Source organism: Anolis sagrei, chromosome 10 (assembly GCF_037176765.1).
Source record: "Anolis sagrei isolate rAnoSag1 chromosome 10, rAnoSag1.mat, whole genome shotgun sequence".
Lineage (NCBI taxonomy): Eukaryota > Metazoa > Chordata > Lepidosauria > Squamata > Dactyloidae > Anolis > Anolis sagrei.
The window spans coordinates 10,653,249-10,678,251 of record NC_090030.1 but is presented as its reverse complement, the minus strand read 5'-3'; the positions used below and the strand labels follow the sequence as shown (position 1 = coordinate 10,678,251).

General features: G+C 41.4%; 1 protein-coding gene across 3 annotated transcripts; it reads right to left on the bottom strand.

The window, feature by feature from the left end:
• Positions 1-1,013: 1,013 nt before the first annotated feature.
• ZDHHC9 (zinc finger DHHC-type palmitoyltransferase 9) lies at positions 1,014-24,508 on the bottom strand. 3 transcript variants are annotated; one of them, XM_067471532.1, is made up of 10 exons: positions 24,441-24,508; positions 18,492-18,757; positions 10,829-10,989; positions 10,501-10,659; positions 8,641-8,778; positions 8,463-8,509; positions 8,202-8,306; positions 7,593-7,696; positions 6,867-7,026; positions 1,014-5,005 (listed from the first exon to the last, which is right to left on the bottom strand). In XM_067471532.1, the coding sequence occupies exons 2-10, from the start codon at positions 18,656-18,658 to the stop codon at positions 4,922-4,924; spliced, it is 1,125 nt and encodes a 374-aa protein (XP_067327633.1). In that variant the 5' UTR covers positions 18,659-18,757; positions 24,441-24,508; the 3' UTR covers positions 1,014-4,921. The 3 variants fall into 3 exon arrangements, with proteins under 3 accessions (XP_067327633.1, XP_067327631.1, XP_067327632.1); XM_067471530.1 differs by lacking the exon at positions 24,441-24,508 and adding an exon at positions 24,291-24,395; XM_067471531.1 differs by lacking the exon at positions 24,441-24,508 and adding an exon at positions 24,162-24,272.
• Positions 24,509-25,003: the final 495 nt, after the last annotated feature.

The window sequence follows — 25,003 nt, the reverse complement described above, 5'->3', positions numbered from 1 at the left end:
ACACCCCAGCAAGCGAGAGTCCAAAAGTGGCAGGCTCAAACCCAGAACCTCAATCAATGGCCGATACCAAATGAGAGACTCCCTCCTGCGCACACAGAAAACTGGGCAACTTGGAAGGCGCTTAACAGACTGCCCTCTGGCACCACGAGATGCAGAGCCAACCTTAAGAAATGGGGCTACAAAGTATAATCCATGACATGCGGGTGTGGAGAAGAGCAAACCACTGACCACCTGCTGCAATGCAACCTGAGCCCTGCCACATGCACAATGGAGGACCTTCTTATAGTAACACCAGAGGCACTCCAAGTGGCCAGGTACTGGTCAAAGGACATTTAATCAACTACCAAGCTTGCAAACGTTGTGTTTTGTCTGTCTGTCTGTTTGTTTCGTTAAAAATGTAATACAAATGTCTGGTTGCTTCTGACACGATAAATAAAAATAAAAACTCAGGAAGTTCTTCCTAATGTTCAGATGGAATCTCCTTTCTTGTAGTTTGAAGCCATTGTTCCGCGTCCCAGTCTCCAGGGCTCCTCCCTATGACGTTGTGGTAGGAGGAAATAACCTCACTAGGAAAAAAGGTGGCCTGTTCTTGCAGGGGAAAGATTATGGAAACTTGGCTTCTCCCTACTGTCTTGTTTTTTGTGTCAGGAGCAACTTGAGAAACTGCAAGTCGTTTCTGGTGTGAGAGAACTGGGTGTCTGCAAGGACGTTGCCCAGGAGACGCCAAATGTTTTGATGTTTTATCATCCTTCTGGGAGGCTTTTCTCATGTCCCCACATGGGGAGCTGGAACTGACAGAGGGAGCTCATCTGCGCTCTCCCCAGATTCGAGCCTCCAACCTGTCAGTCTTCAGTCCTGTCTACACAAGGGTTTAACCCACTGCATCACTTACTCTCTCTAGGTGTAGTCTTTTTCTAAGTCATGAGAAGTGCTAGGATAACATATTGGTCACCAACAGAAAGGTGCAATTTCTGAGCTAGCAGAGTTGCAAGTACTGTTTAGCAAAACAAAGGAAGGGTTTCGGCACATTTATTCTCCAACAGAGATCTTTCTGTAAGCCACATTTATCCCCCCAGCACGGATCTAGCTTCTTGTAATTCAAACTACAAAACATTTCTTTAGAAACAGTAGTAAAACATTCAACCACCTCAAGTTCTCCTGCTATAGCAAAGGCAATTTTCCAAGCAGGAAGAGATGGGTGCTGTTACATGTAAGACAATAAAAATGAAATGCACCGATATGGGATGGATGATCCCTGGCTTGAGAGAGATCTAGGAATCTTAGTAGACCACAAGCTGAATATGCACAAACGGAATAAAAAAAAAACTCTAGAAAACCCAATATGATTCTGGACCAGTACAGTGTCTAAATCAATGGTTTTGAACCTCTTTTTTTTTTTTTTGACCAGGGACCACTTTGACCAGGGATCACTCTCCAACATTAGTACCAAAAGTGTTACAAATCAATTTTTGGTCAACTTTAGATTCAATTTGGTTATGGGGGGGGGGATTCAAAAAATTGCATCTGATGGTCTTTGGTGACTCCCCTTAAACCCCCCTCGGAACCCCCTGCCAGGTTGAGAAACACTGTTCTAGAGACACCTCAAAAGCCATGTCTGAAAAACACTGATTAAGGAATTATCCAATGTCAATCATCTAATCTCTTATTTTGAATCAGGAAAAGTCAACGGCCCCCTAGTTTGAATCCAAAGGCAAGTGACCTGGAAAACCTTCACTTTGTGTAGGCAGGCTGCCTTTTATTACAAGAGAGGCAGTTAAAGTAAATGGTGAACCACACCTGGTGGGAGGACAGCCAAGTGGAGCTGTGGTACAGAGTCAACACCAAGCAGCAGAGGCACACTGGTGCCAAGGCAGCACACACAGAGACATACAAACATACAAAACACTCTTCAAACCAAACTCCAATGCCTTCATTGCTGAGACTGGAGGCGCACATTATCTGGTCCCCAGACCAATTTGACACAGTACATCGTAAAATAGATCCTAAAGATGATGGTGGCAACACTATTGAGATTCAGTTAACAGTCAGAAAGTTGTGGCAATCTCCAACCTTGCTTCAGCCTAACAAAAGCTGTTGGATGGGCACCTGTCGCTTCCTGTCCGTCTCTCTGTGCAGCGAGAGGGAAGAAGGAAGCCACAGAGACCAAAATAAAAGAGGAAGGAGCCCTTCCCCGGTCTATCAAAGACAATGCAAAGAAACTCTCCAATGTGTTGTTGAAGGCTTTCATGGCCGGAATCACTGGGTTGCTGTGAGTTTTCCAAGCTGTATGGCCATGTCCTAGAAGCATTCTGTCCTGATATTTCACCCACATCTATGGCAGGCATTCTCAAAGGTTGAGGGGGGTCTGTTGGAAACTAGGCAAGTGAAGTTTATATATCTGTGGAATGTCCAGGGTGGGAGAAAGAACTCTTGTCTGCTTGAGGCAAGTGTGAATGTTGCAATTGGCCACCTTGATTAGCACTGAATGGCATTGCAGCTTCAAAGTCTGGCTGATTGCTGCCTGGGGGAATCCTATGTTTTCTTGTCTGCTTGAGGCAGGAGTGAATGTTGCAATTGGCCACCTTGATTAGCATTGAATGGCTTTGCAGCTTCAAAGCCTGGCTGATTGCTGCCAGGGGGAATCCTATGTTTTCTTGTCTGCTTGAGGCAGGAGTGAATGTTGCAATTGGCCACCTTGATTAGCATTGAATGGCTTTGCAGCTTCAAAGCCTGGCTGATTGCTGCCAGGGGGAATCCTATGTTTGGAGGTGTTAGCTGGCCCTGGCTGATTCTTGTCTGGAATTTCTCTGCTTTTTTAGTGTTGCTCTTTATTAACTCTAAAATATAAAACTCTAAGATCAGGACAGTTAATAAAGAGCGAGACTCAAAAAGCAGGGGAATTCCATGAAAATGAACGAATTCTGGCTACAGGATTTAAAAACCCTCTAAAATCAAAGACAGTAAATGAAAAGCAGCACTCAGAAAATAGGGGATTTCCAGAGAGGAATCAATCTGGGCCAGCTAACACTTCCCAACAAGGGATTCCCCCAGGCAAGAAACAGCTAGGCTTTGAAGTTGCAAGGCTACTTCAAGGTGAACAATTACAACATTCACACCTGCCTCAAGCAGACAAGAGTTCTTTCCCCTACCCTGGACATATAAATGTGCCAGTGTGCAAATGTGACATATACCCACAGATATATAAACCTCACTTGCCTAGGTTCCAACAAACCTCACAACCTCTGAGGATGCCTGCCAAAGATGTGGGCGAAACGTCAGGAGAGAATGCTTCTGGAACACGGCCAGACAGCTTGGAAAACTCACAGCAACCCAAACTCTCCGATGTTACCCTTTTACATAAAATATTATCACAAGCTCAGCCAAAACAAAGAATAGAGCCTCAGTACATCCAAATCTCATCAACATAAGGGGAGTAACAATTCTACAATTATCTCCTGAAGAATGGTTCCACCTTGGAGACAAGAATAGATGGTCAACAATTCTCTATTCCAGGCCTCTTCAACCTGTGACCCTCCAACTCCCAGAAGCCTTAGCCAGCGTTTCCAATGGTCAGGAATCCTGGGAGCTGGGGTACAAACCACTTGAAGGACCGCAAGTTGAAGAGGCTGCTCTGTTCTTACTCCAGGCCCTCTGCATTTGGGAGACATTCAAATCAGTGGTGGAATTACACAATGTCTGTTTTTATTGCCCTCCTGCATGAAGAGAGTATGTCAGAGTTCCAGCTAGTCTTCTTCCACACACATCAGTTTTTCATATGGCATGTTATTGTTTTTACAAGGGAGCATAAAAATAGACTTCCCACCTTCAGTGGGACTGGCACATTTACAATGAAATCATATGGCGCTGAATGAATTTGCCTGAAATGGTTCCAAGGGCCAGCTATCAACCCGATTTCTCACAGCTCTCCCTCCACGTCGTCAGAGGGAAGGGGCTGAGGAACACACGATGGACTAGACAAACCAGTTACTGTTTACTCTGAGACGACCAAAAAAGCACGCTTACAACTGGGTCAACTGAGCTCAGGACACAGCAGGACCAGAGAGTTGCAAAAAAAGTCACAAAATTAGTGTCAATCTCTTATTTCCTGTGCAGGGATTGCCTTTCTAGCAAAGTGCAACCAGTTATGCTGCTCCCTTATCACCTTGATACCCTTGTGTGCCTTTCAAGGAGAGCCAACCATTACTAATAACCAATTTAAGCAACTAAGGCTGTAAAAAATGAAGGGAGGCAGGAAGCAAGGGCTCAGAGATGCCCAGAAAGGCTGACTGACATGGGGTGAAAGGGAAGAGAGAGGAAAGTGATGCCTCACCACGGAATTCCAATACTTAATAACAAAGGGAACCTGGAGCAACATAGGATCTGGAACTCCCTGGACCGCTTATTTTAAGACTTCCGGTCACTTGGGGCTCTCAGATACCACATGGCACTGTTTGACAGTTACATGGTTGGCTATAGCTATCTTTAGAAACCTGGTTCCACTGGCCACCAAGTCCAGGCAAACAGAATACTGCAGTCAAAGGCAGAAACTTGGCACAGAAGACTGCCCTCAGCTCCATCTTCTTCCCAGCAGATTTCATGCGTTGGAGATGTCTGAGTTGCGGCTGGAGATGCACTTAATAATATTAGAGAGGAAATGCAGGTGACAGGGAGGCTGACTCAACCAGCAGCAACTGCCTCTCAACGAAGAGTCTTTTCAGCAGCCCAAGAAGCGCTCAGCATCCATAGGAAAAGGGAGTGCTGGCACCCCTCCAGTATGTAGACACAGGCCACAACCACCGTTAAACGAACAGCCACAGGGAACCACAGGGCCATTGTCCGGCCAGCTGTTCCCACCTTGTCCACTCTGCAACTTCACAAGAAGAACGCCAAACAAAGGCAGAGCTTGTGTCCATTTCAGAGGCTAATGCGTTGCCCGTTCATGATCCAAGGATGGAACAGACGGTTCCACAGCAGCAGGTGGCACATTGCACACTGGCACAGAGAGCTGGCGAGGGAAAGAAAAAGGGTGAATCACAACAGATTCCTATCAGAAATGCTCCTTTCAAGAAATCCTCTCATTTCCAATTGTTTTGAGGCATTACATGCCATTGACTTGGGAAGCCACACTTGACCACGGTTGTCCAAACTCTTGTTACATCCCGAATAGACTACTGCAATGCACTCTATGTGGGGCTGCCTTTGAAGAATGTTCAGAAGCTCCAGTTGGTCCAATATAATAATAATAATAATAATCATCATCATCATCATCATCATCATCTTTATTTATACCCTGCCACCATCTCCCCCAATGGGGACTCAGAGCGGCTTACATGGGGCCAAGCCCGAACAACTAATTACAATACAAAAAATACAAAATTATAATAAAATAAATAACATAATAATAAAGGGGAAAAATCAAAACATATAAACAATACACACAAAACCAAAACATAATAACAGAGAGCGGATCGCATGTACATAAAGTGATTTAAAAGCTCTGGGTGTGATAAGAGGGTAAAACTAATTGTAGGGAGAATTCATGGAGAGACGGGATGATAAACAAACCTACATACAAGGTGGGGGGGAGGAGAAACTTCTGGGACAGAACGCTGAGAGGGAGCAATAGCATAGGGTTGTGTGACTACTCTCTGAAGGCGCAACGGCAATGCCAAGTTTGAGACTCTTTTTAAAGGTTTCTAAAGAAGGGGCAGCCAGACTGCTCACCAGAGTGGGGTACAGAGAGCACACAACCCCCCTGTTATGCCAGCTCCACTGGCTACCATTCTGTGACTGATAACAATTCAAAGTGCTGGCTTTGGCCTATAAAGTCCTAAATGGTTTCAGCTCAGCTTACCTGTCTGAACTTATCTCCCTCTATGAACCATCAAGGAGGTTAAGCTCATCCGGAGAGGACCCGCTCTCAGTCCCACCTCCTTCACATATGCGATTGGTGGGAACAAGAGACAGAGCCTTCTCAGCAGTGGCTCCTCAACTACGGAACTCCCTCCCCAACACAATTAGATCAACACCCTCCCTCTTGGCTTTCAGGAAAAAAGGAAAAACGTGGCTGTGGGACCAAGCCTTTGGGGAATAAGCAATACAAGGTACGAACAGGGATTATGTGCAATTGATATTGGAATGGCCTTAGATTATGATTTTCAGATTATGTGATTTTAATGTTTATATTAATAGGTTTTTAACCTCCCCTTTTAATGTTTAAGTGTTATTATGGTTTTTTTGGGGGGGAGGTTGATATTATTTTATTAATTATTGATACAAACAATCTAATATACAATCAGAAATTATACATTCAAAAATAATGAAACGTGTCTAGACCTATATTCAAATGGCAAGTTGTGCAAAATAAGTTTAACATACTTTACCATTCACTAGAATTTAATACATTTTCAAAGCAAAATCCATGCAAACTATTAACTAGGATTATTGGTTACTATGTTTTAGGAAGAACTGTTTTAATCTGGATAGTAGCAATAGTACCACCAGCTACTCCCCCCATCTCATATGGATAAATCTTAATGCAATTTTTTACGTTTTATAATTTAATTGATAGTTATATGTTATTGTTATTTCATGTTACGTTTCTCATATGTGTGTTAGGAGGTGAATTTTGGCATGTATATGTTGGAAACCATTTTGAGTGTGTGCCTTCCCCCCCCCCCCTCTCCCCGGAGTGAGGAAAGCTGTATACCAATGAAGTAAATAAATAATAAACTGTACAAAAATGATCCCCCAGACAAACCCCTGACCATCAGGGGAAGACAGAGCTTGTGTCAAGACTCAGCAGGCGGAGGGGGAAAATACACAAGAAAATATATTCTAAGCAAGCCAGCCTCTCTCACACTTACCAAACTCTCCTCTGGGAGGGCACTGTCACCTTCTGAGGCACCACTGGCTTCCTGGGCTTTGGCGTCAGGGTTCCTATCGGCTTGTGTGGTGGAGCCCTGCCCAGCATTGCTGTCTTGTATGGCACTGTCCTGTGGCAAGACGCCCCGCCTGTCCAAGACGCTATAAGGGAGGAAGCAGGGAGGAAATGAAGAAACCCTTCCTCTGCCCACTGCAAAGTGCTATCAAGAACTGGCCAAGACAAGTGGCTATGCTGAAGGCACTACCTGCCCCTTGTGACTCTGACCTGCAAAGCAGTGGATATGAACTGGAAAGAGGTAAAAAGGTTAAGGTTTCCCTTGACATTAAGTGTAGTCGTATACGACTGTGGAAGGTGGTGCTCATCTCCATTTCTAAGCCAAAGAGCGAGCGTAGTCTGTAGACACCTCCAAGGTTATGTGACCAGCATATCTGCATGGCGCGCCATTACCTTCCTGCCAAGGTGAGACCTACTTATCTACTCACATTCACATGTTTTCAAAGTGCTAGTTTGGCATAACAGCAGGAGTTCACCCCGCTTCCTGGATTTGACCCGCCGACCTTTCAGTCAGCAAGTTCAGCAGCTCAGCGGTTTAACCTGCTGCACCACCAGGGGTCCCACAATGATAGAGACCACCCACAAAAAACTGCATATCTTCAAGCCATCATTTTTCAAATGCACATCGCAGGATCCTCCATCCAAGTATTACCTGGGAGGCAAAGGCCCACAAAGAACCTCACAGCAATTCTTTGCAATGTTTCCATGACTGTAGGGATTCTGCACACGATTTTTCCCAGTCCAGGAACCCTTGATCTGAAAAGAACAGCAACCAACATAAAAAAGTTTCAAAAGAATCCTGAAGCACTATCAGTAATGATCTTCACGATGACACAAAAAACAAAAACAAAAAACCCTCTGATATGTTAGCTATACTGGTTTTGCTTGTCATGTTTTCCTTTGTAATAAAAATAATAGAGTAAAATAATGAAAATGTAATAATAGTAACAGAATAAAATAATAAATACAATAATAATAGATTGAAATAATAAATGTAATAACAACAATAATAGAGTAAAACAACAAATGTAATAATAATAAATAGAGTAAAATAATGTAAATGTAATAATAATGATAATAGAGTAAAATAATGTAAATGTAATAATAATAATAATAATAATAACAATAATAATAATAACAATAATAATAGAGTAAAATAATAAATAACCTTGACTCGAGGTAAGCCGAGGGGGGTTTTTTCAGCCTAAGAAAAGGACTGAAAAACTCAGCTTATACTCGAGTATATACAGAAAATACTCACATCTTCATTTGTTGTCTGGTTCAGTGCTACCAGGAAAGTGTGGAAGCCGGTTAAACCCACCACAGACCAAAGTGTGAAAAAGCAGATCAAAACCTCCAGGGCTGTGAGCAGCTGAGTTAAGGATTATGGACTGCACTACATACACTTTACAAATCACACATTTTACGCTGCTCCCCTCAGTTAAGGAGAGATCAGAAACATCTCTCCCATTCCTTGCCTCTGACAGGCAAATTAGAGGTAGCTGTGGTAAAAAGGATATGTCCCCGGAGTTTCTTTTAGAGTGTTCAAAAATCCAATGTTCAAGGATTCTGAAGAAGAGAAAAATAAGGAGTTGACCAGTAACGACCAAACTCAGAAAGTCAGCACCAAAACGACCCCTTCTCAAATGTCCCGCCCATTTTCCACAATACAAACCCCCTCAACCCCAACATGGACTCACTGAGGGCAACGTAGACAATGTTAAAGGAGAAAATGTAGATGGTGAGAAGAGACAAGGAAAGGATGAAGAGGTAGAAGTAGCGGTAATTCCTCTTCCCCACGCAGTTCCCCACCCAGGGGCAATGATGGTCAAACCGCTCTGCAAGAAGAGTCAGAAAAGCATGTCAGTGATCTCTGTTGGCCGAGTGGGCTTCTTGACAAAAGACCCTCCTCATAATTGTACAGCAGAGTAAATTATTAGCAGCAGCGTGACCCAGCACCAGTAGCCAGAAGTGATAAAACAAACCAAAACACAGACCAATGTTATCTCTTCCATAGGGGCTTTTCTTTGTAGTAAAAAATGGTTGCACTATTTACAATAACAATGGTTTCTACAACACCAATAAAGTTCTTTACACTTCCTTCTTTGCTTCCAAGCTGGCCTTCTTTCTCATGCAGATAAACAGCTTGGCTCGCACAGGCCTTCTTCTCACACCAAACTTACAAAAAGTAGCTTTATAAACAGCAGCCTTCCCATTGGAGCTTCACATACGATGGCCTTCAACCTGGAGCTTCTCTCGCCAAAGCTTCTAACACCAGGCCTTCTCAAAATGAGGCTACTAACACTGAGGCCTAATAACACTGAGGCCTTTCTCCCACTGAGGCCTTCTCACACTGAGGGCTCTCTCAGACTGATACCTCTCATATAATGAGGCAAACTAACACTGAGGCCAACTAAGCTACAGGCACCCATGCTTATATAGAACTCCAGCTTTTGTTGAGTAATTGCTTCCATTTAACCCTTTCAGTGCTTGACTCACATTTTTGTAATTAAAAATACCTAGTTAATCTCTCTCCATGCTAATAATACAATTTGCAGAAAGAAGTCAACATGTGTATCAAAATTCCACTAATAAACCAGTCATGCATCACATGTCTCTGCCCTACACTGGCTAGGAAACATACACCAATTGTTAAAATGGAAAAGTTGTCCAGAGATGCATTCTTCTTTGATGCCTACATGGCAAAAACTGACTCTATGAACAAAGTCTCTGTCACAGATTAAGTTATCATATGGTGGGGTTTATGTGTGTATGGTTGTCCCATTATATCCACAAATTCAAGCAATCACAGCTTGAAAATACTCAAATATCCAGAAAGCAAATATTTTGGAAAGGGGATAAGTGCAATGCAATAATATTTATTAGTAGTAGTAGTAGTATCCCACTACTACTAATCCCAACTCCAAGTCCCTTTTGAGTATCCCTCAAAAGGGACTTGGAGTTGCTTACAAGGCACTCCAAGTGCAGTATATAACATAAGATGATACATGAGTATAAAACAATAAAATTATAAAAACAACCACTATTGACACAGAAAATAAAATAAAACAACACAATTTAAAAACGAAGGCCAACTGCAGTTAAAACTAGCTGCCATCAATTCACAACTAAATGCCATTTTCATCCGTAATGACCATGAAGAAAACCAGTAATATTCCATGCTCAGGTAGAACTAATATAAATTGTGCTGGAAGGGAGATTCCCATCATAACATACATAGACTATCTGACTTCCTTTTTGTAGGCACAAAGGTTAGGAGCTGAGAACTACAGTTTTCATTTCATAAAAAACTATGGGTGAAGAGAGGGCCTAAGGTGTGGAGACCATGCTTACTGAAATTTCATTTAAGCAGAGCGGAGATTCAGTTTCTCATCTCTACTGTGAATACTGAAGTTCAACAACTCATAACTTGGGGCCCTCTTGTGCTTGCATTACTCAGTCCTCATGGTTTTCCCCACTACCAAGCAGGGGGGACAACCGTATTACATTTCCTTCTCAATCAACAACATAGATCTACAAGGCTTTGGGTAACCACTTACCCACACAGTTGTCACAGATACTGCAGTGTGAGGCACGGGGTGGACGGAAGATCTTGCAGGTGTAGCAGTACTTCAGCTTCACTATCTGGTTATTGATCTGGAAGTTCTTAATGCGTGGGGGTGGCCGCTGGCCGGGAGGTACCGTTCCATTGGTCGCCTCTGAAAATGAAAGCCAAGTGTTCCTAATGGAGCTTAGGCCAAGTTATGCCTGCCCATCCACCCACACCTACTCTGTCATCCAGGAGCAATGAGGGAGCCAAGCCACATCTACAGCCTGAGTTGGCTAGAACTATTTTTGCAAGTCCCGAGGAAACTATCACCCACTTACCAATCTCCATCTCAATAAAAGCTGCTTCATCTGGTAGGGCTCGTGGAATCACCCCTGGGTCACTGAAACTTGTCCGGAGGAGTGTGGCCATTGCAAACAAGAAGAGGATGGCTGCAAAGACAGGGATCGCTGGGGACAGATGGACAGCAAGGTAGCGACACCTAAAGCAAGAGAGAAGCCCATAGGAAGGGCAATTAAACACAAAGACTGCTGCGCGGCAAAGTTAGGCTTCAGGAGACATTCAAGACTGCTTTAAGACAATGTGCCAAAAGTTACCATAGAGTCATAAAGGGAGGACTTATATAATTCTAAGAGAGTAACTTCACTAGGAATTTGCTGGGTTTTTCACAGTGACTCTCTGGTAACTTCTGACAGAAGCATACGATAGAATCACCTAGAGTATCTAGAAAACTGCTAGAGAGGACATATCTTATTTAATGACTCGTACATAGAGGAAATTGTGCGTAGTAGTCCCACAAATGCAGAAGCTGTACTATTTTAAAGTATTTTTTTCTTTTCCTCTATAATGCCTCCTCTGTTTTTTTTTTTTTTTTTTTGTGTCTGGAGCAACTTGAGAAACTGCAAGTTGCTTCTGTTGTGAGATAATTGGCTGTCTGAAAGGACGTTGCCCAGGGAACGCCCAGATGTTTTACCATCCTATGGGAGGCTTCTCTCATGTCCCTGAATGAGAAGCTGGAGCTGACAAGACAGGAGCTCATTCCATTCCCGATTCAAACCACCAACATTTCGGTCAGCAGTCCTGCCAGCACATGGGTTTAACCCATTACGCCACTGGGAGCTCTTTACCTCCTCTACTGAGTTAATGCCTAAGGAAATGATGCAGTGGTTTGAGCGTCGGCTTACAACACTGGACATGAAGGTTCAAATCTTTACTTGGCCATGGAGACTCACTGCGTACCTTGGCCAGGTCACACACTCTCAGTCTTGGAGAGTGGCAAAGGCAACCCACTCTGAACAAATTATGCCAAGGAAAAAAACACTGCTAGGTTCACCTTAGGGTCATTGTAAGCAAGAAACAACTTGAAGACATACAACGGTTCTGGCCCAACTTACCTGTCTGAACACATCTTCCCATATGAACCTGCTAGGATTTTAAGATCATCTGGGGAGGCCTGCTCTCGATCCCACCTGCATCACAAACACGTTTGGTGGGGACGAGAGACAGGGCCTTCTCAGTGGTGGCCCCTAAGCTATGGAACACCCTTCCTGAGGACATTAGATTGGCCCCTCACTGTTAACATTTCGTAAAGGAGTCAAGACTTGGTTGTTTGAGCAAGCGTTTGAAAATGCAAGGTAAAAGACATAGGAATTGGAATAACTGGACGACGAGATGGGACAATGTTTTTTATTAAGAGACGCAAATAATCTGTTTTAATATTCTTGTTATGGTTTTATATTATGTGTTAATGTTTTTAAATGTTTTGTGGTGTTTTATGGTGTTTTGGGTCATCGAATCATTGCCATTGTAAACCACCCTGGGTTGCCTGAGGACTGAGAAGGGCAGTATACAAATAAAGTAAATAAATAAACAAACAAACAGAAGGAAAAGCTACTGTGCAACTTCTCTAGCATGGAATCAAAGAAGAAGAAGAAACACCCAAAGGAGGCAATTCAGCTGCATAGCAAACTTGAGGGAAAAAGAAAAGGGGGAAAGTATGTTCAAGGAAATGAAAAGATGGATGAATTTGCAAGGAATTAAATAGGGGTGCAACCACGCTTGCAGAAATAGCGTAAGGAAAGCTAAAACTCAAAATGAAGTTATTTTATTTATCGTGTCAGTATCAACCAGACAATTGTATTACATTTTTAACAAATTTTTAACAAACAGACAAAACAGAGTTTGCAAGCTTGGTATTTGATTAAATGTCCCTTGACCAGTAGCTGGCCACTTGGAGTGCAACAAGCAAGGAGGTCCTCCATTGCGCATGAGGTGAGAAACAGGAAGAAACAAAGAGAAGAGGATGACCAAGAAAATGGGGGGACCGCTGCTCAGCAAGGATAGTAAAATGCCAACAAATAATAATGAAAAGGCAGAACTGTTCAACACCTCTTTTACTTCACTTTTTTCCTGTAAAGCAGTGGTTCTCAACCTGTGGGTCCCTAGGTGTTTTGGATTACAACCCCCAGAAATCCCAGCCAGTTTACCATCTGTTAGGATTTCTGGGAGTTGAAGGCCAAAACACCTGGAGACCCATATGTTGAGAACCACTGGGGTAAAGAGACAAAAGAAGAGACTGAAAGATAGCAAACAAATTGCAGAGCGAAGAACAACAATACATTGCTGGAAGCAATGAAACTACAATACAAACTAGTTCTGAAGTACTGCTCATCGGGTAGGAAATTGCAAGCCACACACTTGCTAACACAAACTTGTAAAATTAGTCAGGACTGGTAAGGCACTTCCCTATGCTGCTGCTTCTCCTAGCTATTTACTACTATCTAGTAATTCTGAGATAACAGTGAGCCAGTGTTTCAATTTTCCATACAGAAATGCAGAATGGAGTCAAAATGATTACACTGGCTCCCATTTCTGCCTAAAAGAACTAGTAGCTTTATATGGCAAGATAAGTGAGCAAACTACTAACACAGATTTTCAACTACAGCTGCCAACCTAGAAAAGCACAGCTCAACTCAATCTCCCAGTCCTAACTTGAGACAATCAGGGTAAAGTAGTGGTTCTCAACCTGTGGTTCCCCAGGTGTTTTGGCCTACAACTCCCAGAAATCCCAGCCAGTTTACCAGCTGTTAGGATTTCTGGAAGCTGAAGGCCAAAATATCTGGGGACCCACAGGTTGAGAACTACTGGGATAAAGAGTTTCTGCAATGAGAAATTGGTGGCAGATAGGAGGCAAGATAGCCAATGAGCAGGTAGCCATGAGGCTGCACATGAAAGATATCTACCCAAAATGACCTTGAAAATGCTATGGTTAAACTGACAGCATATCACTTATTAACCATTACAAATATTACCTCTTGCAGACATAAACCAAGAAATATATACCCAAGCGTTTAACTCATTACATCAGCTTTTTAAGAACTACAATTGAGGAGGCACCTTGCCAAAATGAATAAGGAAAGAGGTGCAGATGGTCTTGAAGTGAAAGATACGCAACACAATTGCACCTTGCCCAGGGCAAAGTCAAGTTGTCAAGCGACAACAGTTACTGATAGCAAATCAGGCCAAACAGAATAATAATTATTTGTCTGGAGTAGTTAGTACTAGTTGTTTTCAAGACTCCTCTGCTCCAAAGCATTGTATTCTCCCAGATAATGTCTGTGCTGCTCCTTCGCATACTGAAGATCCAAAATTAATGAAGCAAATGGGAAGACAGAAAAATGCAGATGGAGAAAAACCCATGATATGCCAGATATGTGGCAGTGAAGAAAGTTGAAGAAATTGTTCCCTATTACTGCATCCTCATTAAACACACAAGATTTCCAGGTGGTGTAGGGACTTACAAAAAATTGAACTGGGTAACATATGTCAAAATCCTAGATAGCAAATACACATCTGTAAAATGTTTTCAATGTAAAGTTATCTATTTTCATCATGACTTTGATTCTACAATTAATGCATTTTCGTTATATTTTGGCAATAGATCTGTGAAAATAGATACTTAATTCATTTAGTGTGTTACTTTTTGGGCAGAGCAGGGTCAAATTGTCAGGTGGCAACAGTTACAGATTGCAAGTCAGACAAACAGAAATATAATTATCTGTCTGGTTAAGCTTTGACATGGCATATTTGTATGCAATGTCAAATGCAGTCTACTCTAAATAAACATACTTTTAGCTACAAATTAAAACACGTATTTTGCATTTCTGTTTTTATTTTGTAGCTAAAAGTATGTTTATTTAGAGTAAGCGATGTAAAGAACTTTAAGCTTACACAACGCATAAAAATGTTGTAAATTAATCCTGTATTTCACTGTGACTAGAGAGCCCCCGGTGGTGCAGCGGGTTAAACTGCTGAGCTGCTGAACTTGGTGACCAAAAGCCCGGTGGTTCGAATCTGAGGAGAGGGGTGAGCTCCCGCTGTTAGGCCCAGCTTCTGCCAATCTAGCAGTTCGAAAGCATGCAAATGTGAGTAGATCAATAGGTACCACTTCCACGGGAAAACAACGGCACTCCATGCAGTCATGGTGGCCACATGACCTTGGAGGTGTCTACGGACAACACCAGCTCTTTGGCTTAGAAATGGAGATGAGCACCACCCTGCAGAGTTGGACACAACTAGACTTAATGTCAGGGGAAACCTTTACCCTTTAGAGAGAACCTAGCACCTAAAACAACTAGGCTTTAAGAAGGTGACATTTACCAAACAGAACTTGGTAACTTTTCCTACATTTCATTAGGACAAGCTCCCAATAAAATTCCAAAAGACAAATAAAAATATTGCTAGGGCAGAAGAATATGCAAAAGAGATTGCTCTACCCAAAGGTCTCTCACAATAAATTTCTGCAAATTTATTGCCCCAATTTTGGTCCTTTTTCATAGTAACACCCAAATGCTGATCATTCCCGATCTTTTCCTAAGAACTCTACTGAAAGATCATAAGTATAACTTGTGATTTGGGCATTTAAAAACATTTTGTTTTTGATTCAGCCACAAACGTATGCAGAATAAGCAGTCACCCTTCACCCATAGGGTAGGCAGTTGATAACAATAGCACTACTGTACATTTCTAAAGGTTATGTTCTGCACGTACACCAATCTCTGATTTTCTCCTTCACCTCTCATGCTGTGCCTGTGTGACGTGCCTGACAGGATTTCATTCAGGAAAGCCTTGGACACATATCAGAAAAGCATCTATGTGGTAGTAATATTCAAACTCCCCACTCCCCACTTTGAAACACTCTGCCAACAGTACAAGGGAGCACAATAGTACAAGCTGGTTCAGATGTGCAATAGGAAATAAGTGATGTGAAATATTATTTATTATTATTATTTATTAACTTTATTTATACCCCGCTAACATCTCCCGAAGGACTCGTTGCGGCTTACAAAAGGCCAAGGCCCTCAATAAAACAACAGCATAACAAATACAACAATAAAACTCATAAAGCAAAACAATAAACATTAAAGCAATAACAATAAACATTAGAACAATAGAACAAAAATAGAGAAAACACTTGAACTTAGAACAAAATAAGCACAACTTTTCTGAAAGTAAACTAAAGATGAATAATAGAGCAAAAGTGAAGGTTTTTAAGTCTTCACATCTAAGACTAGAATGAGGCTGACAGCAGCTTCTCTTTCTCAAAGATAGGGAAAAAAGAGTCTATATACATTTTTTGCATTTTTCTTTAATATTTAAGTCATTTGAAACATTTTCTCTCATTTCAGGACACACTACTCTGCATTCTTCTATTGACAGAGTCTTCTATATGTGCAGATATGTGAATGATTAAATAATAAATAAACTTGCGAAAGATGTCATGTTCTACCCACTTTTCTTGTTTTAGAGATTTACTCTCCCTTTAAGACAGGAGCACCACTTGAATAACTAATGCATTCCTATTTTTTCGGTCTTGAATGAATTGTCAACAATAATGTATAGCAGATGAGAATCAACGGTAGCACAGACATATGGGACAGAAGACGAATTGCTATCAATAGCCTTATTTACACATGTGTAACATCTCAAACCAAACTGATTCAAACTAAAAATCCCATGGCATCAACTAGAGATTTACCATGTGCATATACAGAACCAACCCAAAAATTGGGATCAATGTCCTTGTAATGAAAATGTGCCAAATCACAAGATAATCAGAGGAATTTCATATTCCAACTAAATCATAGAGTTGGAAGAGACCTCTTGGGCCATCCAGTCCGATCCCATTCTGCCAAGAAGCAGGAAAATCACAATCAAAGCCGCCCAACAGATGGCCATCCAGCCTCTGCTTAAAAGCCTCCAAATGAGCCTTCACCACCCTCCGGGACAGAGAGTCCCATTGATGAACAGCTCCCTCAGACAGTTAGGAAGTTCTTCCTCATGTTCAGGTGGAATCTCCTTTCTTCCTTGTAATTTGAAGCCATTGCTCCATTGCATCCTAGTCTCTAGGGAAGCAGAAAACAAGCCTGCTCCCTCCTCCCTATGACTTCTCACATTTTGATACATGGCCCTCATCATGTCTCCTCTCAGCATTTTCTTCTTCAGGCTAAACATGCCCAGCTCTTTAAGCTGTTCCTAATAGGGCTTGTTCTCCAGACCCTTGATCACTTGAGTTACCCTTCTTTGGACACATTCCAGCTTGTCAATATCTCTCTTGAATTGTGGTGCCCAGAATTGGACACAGTATTCTAGGTGTGGTCGACCAAGGCAGAATAGAGCATGGGGAGACTCCTATTGATACAGGGCAAAATCCCATTGGCTTTTTAAGCTGACATTGTTGGCTCATGTTTAACTTGTACACAAGAACTCCAAGATCTTTTTCACACCTCAATCTATTCCTAATCTAGGGACAACACACAGGCTTCATTGTCAGCTACATAATATGTTCAGTTTATACTACATGTTTCATTCAGGCAAAAAAATAGTTATTAATATAACTAATTAAGCATTCTTTGAATCAATTCAGCAAATGTCTACAAGGAACTTACATCACTATTTTAACAATATAGACAGATCACTTAAGGGACTATAAATTACTAATTTCAACACTTAAGAGAGCTCACCGGTTGATTTTTTAAATGTTTATATCTCACGTTTCTTCAAAAATTGTCTTCCAACATTATTGACAATTGTACCTCACATACAAATCCACACTTAAAAGTAACACACTGGCTTCAGCAGTAAGTGTAGGAAGCTACTTCCTGGAAAGGATTTTATATGTCCTGAAGAAATGACTAGCTATGGAGCCATTAGCCCAGAAATTCGGCGGAGCAGTACATGAGTTGCCTTCCCAACTGCACCTGAATAGTTCATTTCAAGAGCAAGCCAGTTCTCAGAAAGGATGCTGTAAGCATCCTTGGCACAGAATAAGCTGCAGTGACATTTTTAAAAAAATACTTGTACTATAGTCTAATTTACAAACCATCATAGTCAGCAAATCTTTTCAAATGTGACTCATATTAAGAGAAGCATTCATTCAACAGCAATTCAGGCTTGATCCACAGTGGCAACAGCATACCAGTGGGACTGAACTCATATCCTCTCAGTCATCAAAACAATAATAAAATATTTCCCTTCAATACAGTATTCCATACTGGCCAGGAACAGCACTCTTGTAAATATTTTGACGTCTAACATATTCACTGATTTGTAAGAGATGAGGCTAACTGGCACTTTATTAAATTTACAAGTGCAATTCAGAAATGCCAAAAGATAAAGTTTAAGATAAAAATTAGAATTACATCACTATAAAATCATTCGGAAGTTGATTTCAGTAGTTCAGCCACAAGAACAGGCATCCGCTCAATTTCTGAAGAAAGACAGTGAGACAACAATATTCATACATGACCTAAAATTTCACTTTATGTCCTGTATTAATATTCACTGACTCCTTTAACAGCTGTTAAGGATTCCCCAAGAAAAGAGTCATCCTGTCTCATTGGAAGATGAACTGTGGCTCAACCAACCTACGCCAATCTCATAACCCTCCCCACCAAGAAAAAGTTCCACCCACTATGAACTTACTCAAAAGCAAAGAAGAGGGCACACGTTCCCACAATGAGGAAGAGGGTCAAGTAGAAAATGCCCTTCTGTCGGGCCATCATGATGCGCCCATCGCAACAAAACGTGTTCCTTCCTGGCAACTTCTCCCATTTCCGTGTCACTTTCTTCCTCGCTATCATTACAGACATGGCTGCGTCTTCACAGAAGATAAGGCAACTGGGCAATGGGCTTCCTCCTCTCCAGCCACTGGGATGTACACACCATTCTCAGAGAGCCAGCCTCAGCCCCTGATGAAACAAGAGACAAGGAAACCAGTTAGCATCGGTAGCCATAAGATACCTAACTCAGACTGCCCGAGCTATGTTGTATGGGAGAATATCTTTCCTGGCACACCCACATCCTATTTTCAGGTTTAGTCACTTACCTTCACAAGAGGCAGAAGTGCCATCTTGCTCAACAGGAAACAAACAATGTGTCTTGCTCTGTAGCTCCTAATATGAGGCGAATCTGTTCACTGCCAATGCTTTCCTGTTATTTTTGGCAAATGATACTGGCTCAAAAATCCCTACTTGGTGTTGGGCATATGCCTTGCCATCCTTCCCGAAATGTCAGATCAGCCCTTTTGAACTATAGAATCATCTTAAGCCTTTATACTCCTTCAAATGTCATCCCATTTATTTATTTTATTTATTTACTATATTTATATCCCACTCTTCTCATCCCAAAGGGGACTCAGAGCAGCTCACAAGTTATATGTATATACAATATATTATATTATTAGCATAGCACAATATTAGTATTATATATTACTATATTGTACTATACCACTATACAGCAATATTATTAGTAATATTACATGTAATATATAAAATATATTATATTGTATTATTATTAGTATTATATTGTATTACATTATAATATTATCATCAATATGATTGTACATACAATATATTATGTTATTACAACAGCACAATATTAGTATTATATATTACTATATTGTACTATACCACTATACAGCAATATTATTAGTAATATTACATGTAATACATAATATATATTATGTTGTATTATTATTATATTGTATTACAATATAATATTATCATCAGTATGATTGTGCATACAATAATTATTTTATTAACATAGCACAATATCAGTATTATATATTACTATATGGCACTATACAACTATATAGCAATATTATTAGTAATATGTAATATACAATTATTATATTGTATTATTAGTATTATATCGTATTACATTATAATATTATCATCAATATGATTGTACATACAATATATTATGTTATTACAACAGCACACTATTAGTATTATATATTACTATATTGTACTATACCACTATACAGCAATATTATTAGTAATATTACATGTAATACATAATATATATTATGTTGTATTATTATTATATTGTATTACAATATAATATTATCATCAGTATGATTGTGCATACAATAATTATTTTATTAACATAGCACAATATCAGTATTATATATTACTATATGGCACTATACAACTATATAGCAATATTATTAGTAATATGTAATATACAATTATTATATTGTATTATTAGTATTATATCGTATTACATTATAATATTATCATCAATATGATTGTACATACAATATATTATGTTATTACAACAGCACACTATTAGTATTATATATTACTATATTGTACTATACCACTATTCAGCAATATTATTAGTAATATTACATGTAATACATAATATATATTATGTTGTATTATTATATTGTATTAAAATATAATATTATCATCAATATGATTGTACATACAATATATTATTTTATTAACCTAGCACAATATCAGTATTATATATTACTATATTGCACTATACCACTATATAGCAATATTAGTAATATGTAATATACAATTATTATATTGTATTATTAGTATTATATTATATTACATTATAATTTTATCATCAAAGATTGTACATACAAAATATTATGTTATTACAACAGCACAATATTGGTATTATATATTACTTTATTGTACTATACCATTATATAGCAATATTATTAGTATTACATGTAATATATAATATGCAATTATTATGTTGTGTTACTGTTAGTATTATATTGTATTACATTATATTATGATCAATACTATATGTACATACAATATATTATATTAGCATAGCATAATATGAGTATTACATATTACTATATTGTACTATGCCACTATACTGAAATATTTTAGTAATATATAATATACAATTATTATATTGTATTATTAGCATTATATTGTATTACATTATAATATTATTAATATTACATGTATTATATTATGTATTTGGAATGACCAGAGTGAAGCCTCGCCCAAAGGGAAGACTGTGTTACGTTGCTTAGACTCTCATAGTAATCAAATAATGACACATGGATTTCTCAGCCAAAATACACACTGGTTAATAGCCTGCACCACAAAGGTCATGTTGATGAAACAGTGCTTGGAACAAACACTGGGCTTTTAGGTTATTTCTCCAGTTTCCTAAGTGTGAGATTGCATTTGACTTTCAAAACGACCGGTAATTTTAACAGAAGTTAAAATTAGAATCAAGCCCTTCCCATGTTTCTATTATCATTGTTACGGCTTCTCAATCTCTGTTTACCTTTGATCCAACAAGGCAGTTATTTAGAACTAATCTACCCTTTCTTCTTCACTTTGTAAGGCCCCACCTATTCATAGATATATATACCACTGTGAACCACCAACAAATGATAGTTGTCATTTAAGATTCTGGACTGAGGCTTAAGCAAACTTTTTGTATTCATGCCAGTATTTTTTAAAAGGAACAATGCTTTGTTCTCACACTGGCAGCATGTTTTAGAAAGAATGAATCCGTCTTCAATAACAAGCTTCTAGGTGACAATCCCAATGCACAACAATGGCCGGGCAGGCAAAAATAGACCCCAAAGGCTATCCAGTCCAAACCTTTTTTGTGCCATGCAGGAAAAGCACAATCAAAGCACCCCGACAGATGGCCAGACTCTGTTTCAAAGCCTCCAAGGAAGGAGCCTCCACCGGACTCCAAGGCAGAGAGTTCCACTGCTAAACAGCTCTTAACAGGAGCGTCTCCATAATATTCAGATGGAATCTCTTTTCCTATAATTTGAACCCACTGCTCCACTGAGTCCTTGTCATGGCAAAAAAACAAGCTTTGTAAAACTACAGCTTCCAGGCTTCCCTAGCAAAGAGTCACAGCAATTAGTGTCAAACTGCTTAAGATCTATAGATGTGTCCCTTGTCTAAGGAACAAAATTTAAAAACAAACAAACCTTTGATTATTGGTTAGAAGAAGAATACAGGCAGTCCCTGGGTTAAACATGCGACCTACAAACAACTAATAGTTAAGAATGGGGTTGAGACAACAGGAAGTGAGAGAAACCTATCCTTAGGAATGGAAATCCACTTCTGGAAGTGTTATTATCATGGGGGAAAGGCGTCTCCGCTGAAGCTTTACCAGCAATCCTTGTTTCCACAACAAGGCAATATTTTCAAAATCTAATTGTCACAGGGCAAGAAAGTGAGGCGAAATCTTTTGAATGAATGTTACAGGGATGTTCACTTATTCCTATGCTATCCAAAGCATGCATATATACATACATACACATACACACACACACACACACACACACACATATATAGGGACATATATATGGATATATATATATATATACACACACATAAATTTGGCTGGAGTTACACTTTAAAATGTACTTGCAAACACATTTTTTTATATTTAATATTTAATGTTTCTTTTACTTAAAATGATATTTGTCTTTACTGTTCTAATGTAGCACAAATCCTACGTCAAATCATACTACGTATTTTTGACATTAATACTGGAATCTGAAATAGATACAGGAAGTCTTTGGTTGGAGTGACACTTATGAATGAGTAGCTGTTCTGACTTACATACACATTCCATTTAAGAAGATCAAAATCTACAGAACCAGGCTCGTTCGTAACTTGGGGACTGTCATATTCAGCACAGATCAAAATTATCAAATGCATTTCTCTTAGTGACCTGCTGCCTAATGGAGTCCTTCTTTCCTCCTTTTTTTACTTTCCTTCCTCCCTTTCTTTCTTTTTTCTTTCCTTGCTTGTTTTGTTGCTTCCTTACTTCATTCATTCATTCATTCCTTCCTTCATTCTTCCTTTCAGCCTTTCTTCCTTTCAACCTCGTTTACTTGCTTCCTTCCTCCCTCCCTTCCTCCTCTACTTCCATCCTTCTTTCCTCCCTCCCTCTCTTCCCTCCTTCCTCCTCTATTTCCTTCTTTCCTTCCTCCCTCCCTTTCTTCTTTCCTCCCCTCCTTCCTTCCTCCCTTTCTTCTTTCTTTCCTCTCTTCCTTCCTTGTTTCCTTCCTCCCTCTTCTACTTCCTTCCTCCCTTCCCTCCTTCCTTCCGTTCCTTGCTTCCTTCCTTCTTTCCTCCCTCTCTTCCTTCCTTGCTTCCTTCTTTCCCTCCTACCTCCCTTCCCTCCTTCCTCCTCTACTTCCTTCTTTCCTTCCTCTCTTCCCTCCTTCCTTTCTTCTTTCCTCCCTCTCTTCCTTCCTTGTTTCCTTCCTCCCTCCCTTCCCTCCTTCCTCTTCTACTTCTTTCCTCCCTTCCCTCCTTCCTTCCTTTCGTCCCTCTCTTCCTTGCTTCCTTCCTTTTTTCTTTCCTCTCTTCCTTCCTTGCTTCCTTCTTTCCCTCCTCCCTCTCTTCCCTCCTTCCTCTTCTACTTCCTTCTTTCCTTCCTCCCTTCCTTCTTCCTCTCTTCCTTCCTTGTTTCCTTCCTCCCTCCCTTCCCTCCTTCCTCTTCTACTTCCTTCCTACCTTCCTCTCCTTCCTTAATTTCCTCCAACTCTTCCTTGCTTCCTTCCTTTTTTCTTTCCTCTCTTCCTTCCTTGCTTCCTTTTTCCCCTCCTCCCTTCCTCCTCTACTTCCTTCCTTCTTTCCTTCCTCCCTTCCCTCCTTCCTTCTTCCTCTCTTCCTTCCTTGTTTCCTTCCTCCCTCCCTTCCCTCCTTCCTCTTCTACTTCCTTCCTACCTTCCCTCCTTCATTCCTTCTTTCCTCCCTCTCTTCCTTCTTTCCCTCCTCCCTCCCTTCCCTCCTTCCTCCTCTACTTCCTTACTTCTTTCCTTCCTCCCTTCCCTCCTTCCTTTCTTCTTCCTCTCTTCCTTCTTTCCCTCCTCCCTTCTTTACTTCCTTTTTCCCTTCCCTCTTCCTTCCCTTTCCTTCCTTCCTCCTTTCTATCTTTCCTTCCTTGTTTCCTTCCTCTCCTTCCCTTCCTCCCCCTCCTGCTTCCCTTTCCTTCCTTCCTTCCCTCCTTCCTTCTTTCTATCCTTCCTCTCCTTCCCTTCCTTCCTTTTCCCCTTCCCTCCTTCTTTCCTTCCTTCCTCCTTCCTTCTTTCTATCCTTCCTCTCCTTTCCTTCCTCCCCCTTCCCCGTCTTCCTTCCTTCCTCCTTCCTTCTTTCTATCCTTCCTTTCCTTCCCTTTCCTCCCTGCAGGCCCCCGCCCCAGAGGCCCGCTTTGTTTGTTCTGAGCCGCCCTCTCCCCGCCCAGGAGAAGAGGCAGCGGTGACAGCCAAACACAAAGGCAGGCGCGCGCGCTGCATGGCAAGGCAAGGCAGGGCAAGGCATGGCAGGCCTCCCTTTGTTCCTTTCCCACCTGGACAGGGCGCGCGTCCCTGGCTCCCCACGTGCCACCACGGGACCCCCGCCCCGCGAGGCAGGCCAGGCCCAGAGGCGGAGCGGGGGTGGACTGGGGAAGCAGGACGCCTCTCTCCCTCTCGCTCACCTCTCTTCCAGCGAGGCCGGCTCCCTCCAGAGGCGCCTCCCTCCCTCTCTCTTTCTCTATCCAGGACTCGCTCCGTGAGGGAAAAGACAGCGCGCGCCCCTATTGGCCAGCGGTCGATCCAGCACCGCCTCCAAAGTGAAATCCACTCACGTGATTGGCCGCAGTGCGCGTCCTTCATACACAGAGGGGCGGGGTCGCGCCTCGTCTAGTAGCTCCTGCCTCTCTCTCTTTCTATCCAGGACTCGCTCCGTGAGGGAAAAGACAGCGCGCGATCCTATTGGCCCGCGGTGGATCCAGCACCGCCTCCAAAGTGAAACACCTTCACGTGATTGGTCGCAGTGCGTGTCCTTCATACACAGATGGAGGCGGGGTCGCGTCAGTCCAGCGCCTCCTGCCTCTCTCCGTGAGGAGGGACAGACCGTGCCTCCCTATTGGCCCACGGTGGATCAGGCACCGCCTCCAAAGTGAAACACGCTCACGTGATTGGTCGCCGTGCGTGTCCTTCACACACAGAAGGAGGCGGGGTCGCGTCAGTCCAGTGCCTCCTGCCTCTCTCAGTAAAGGGGGGACAGACCCCGCTTCCCTATTGGCCCGTAGTGGGTCGGGCACCGCCTCCAAACTGAAACACGCGTACGGGATTGGCCGCAGTGCGTGTCCTTCATACACAGAAGGGGCGGGGTCGCGTCAGTCCAGTGCCTCCTGCCTCTCTCCGT

What these genes read in the sequence shown, in the direction of transcription:
- ZDHHC9 (XM_067471532.1), bottom strand. Translation starts at nt 18,658, where the DNA reads ATGTCTGTAATGATAGCGAGGAAGAAAGTGACACGGAAATGGGAGAAG. An exon ending in TTTTATTGAGATGGAGATTG is followed by an intron (nt 10,660 to 10,828) that starts GTAAGTGGGTGA and finishes TTTCATTTTCAG; the next exon opens with AGGCGACCAATGGAACGGTA. An exon ending in TATCTGTGACAACTGTGTGG is followed by an intron (nt 8,779 to 10,500) that starts GTAAGTGGTTAC and finishes CTCTTCTTGCAG; the next exon opens with AGCGGTTTGACCATCATTGC.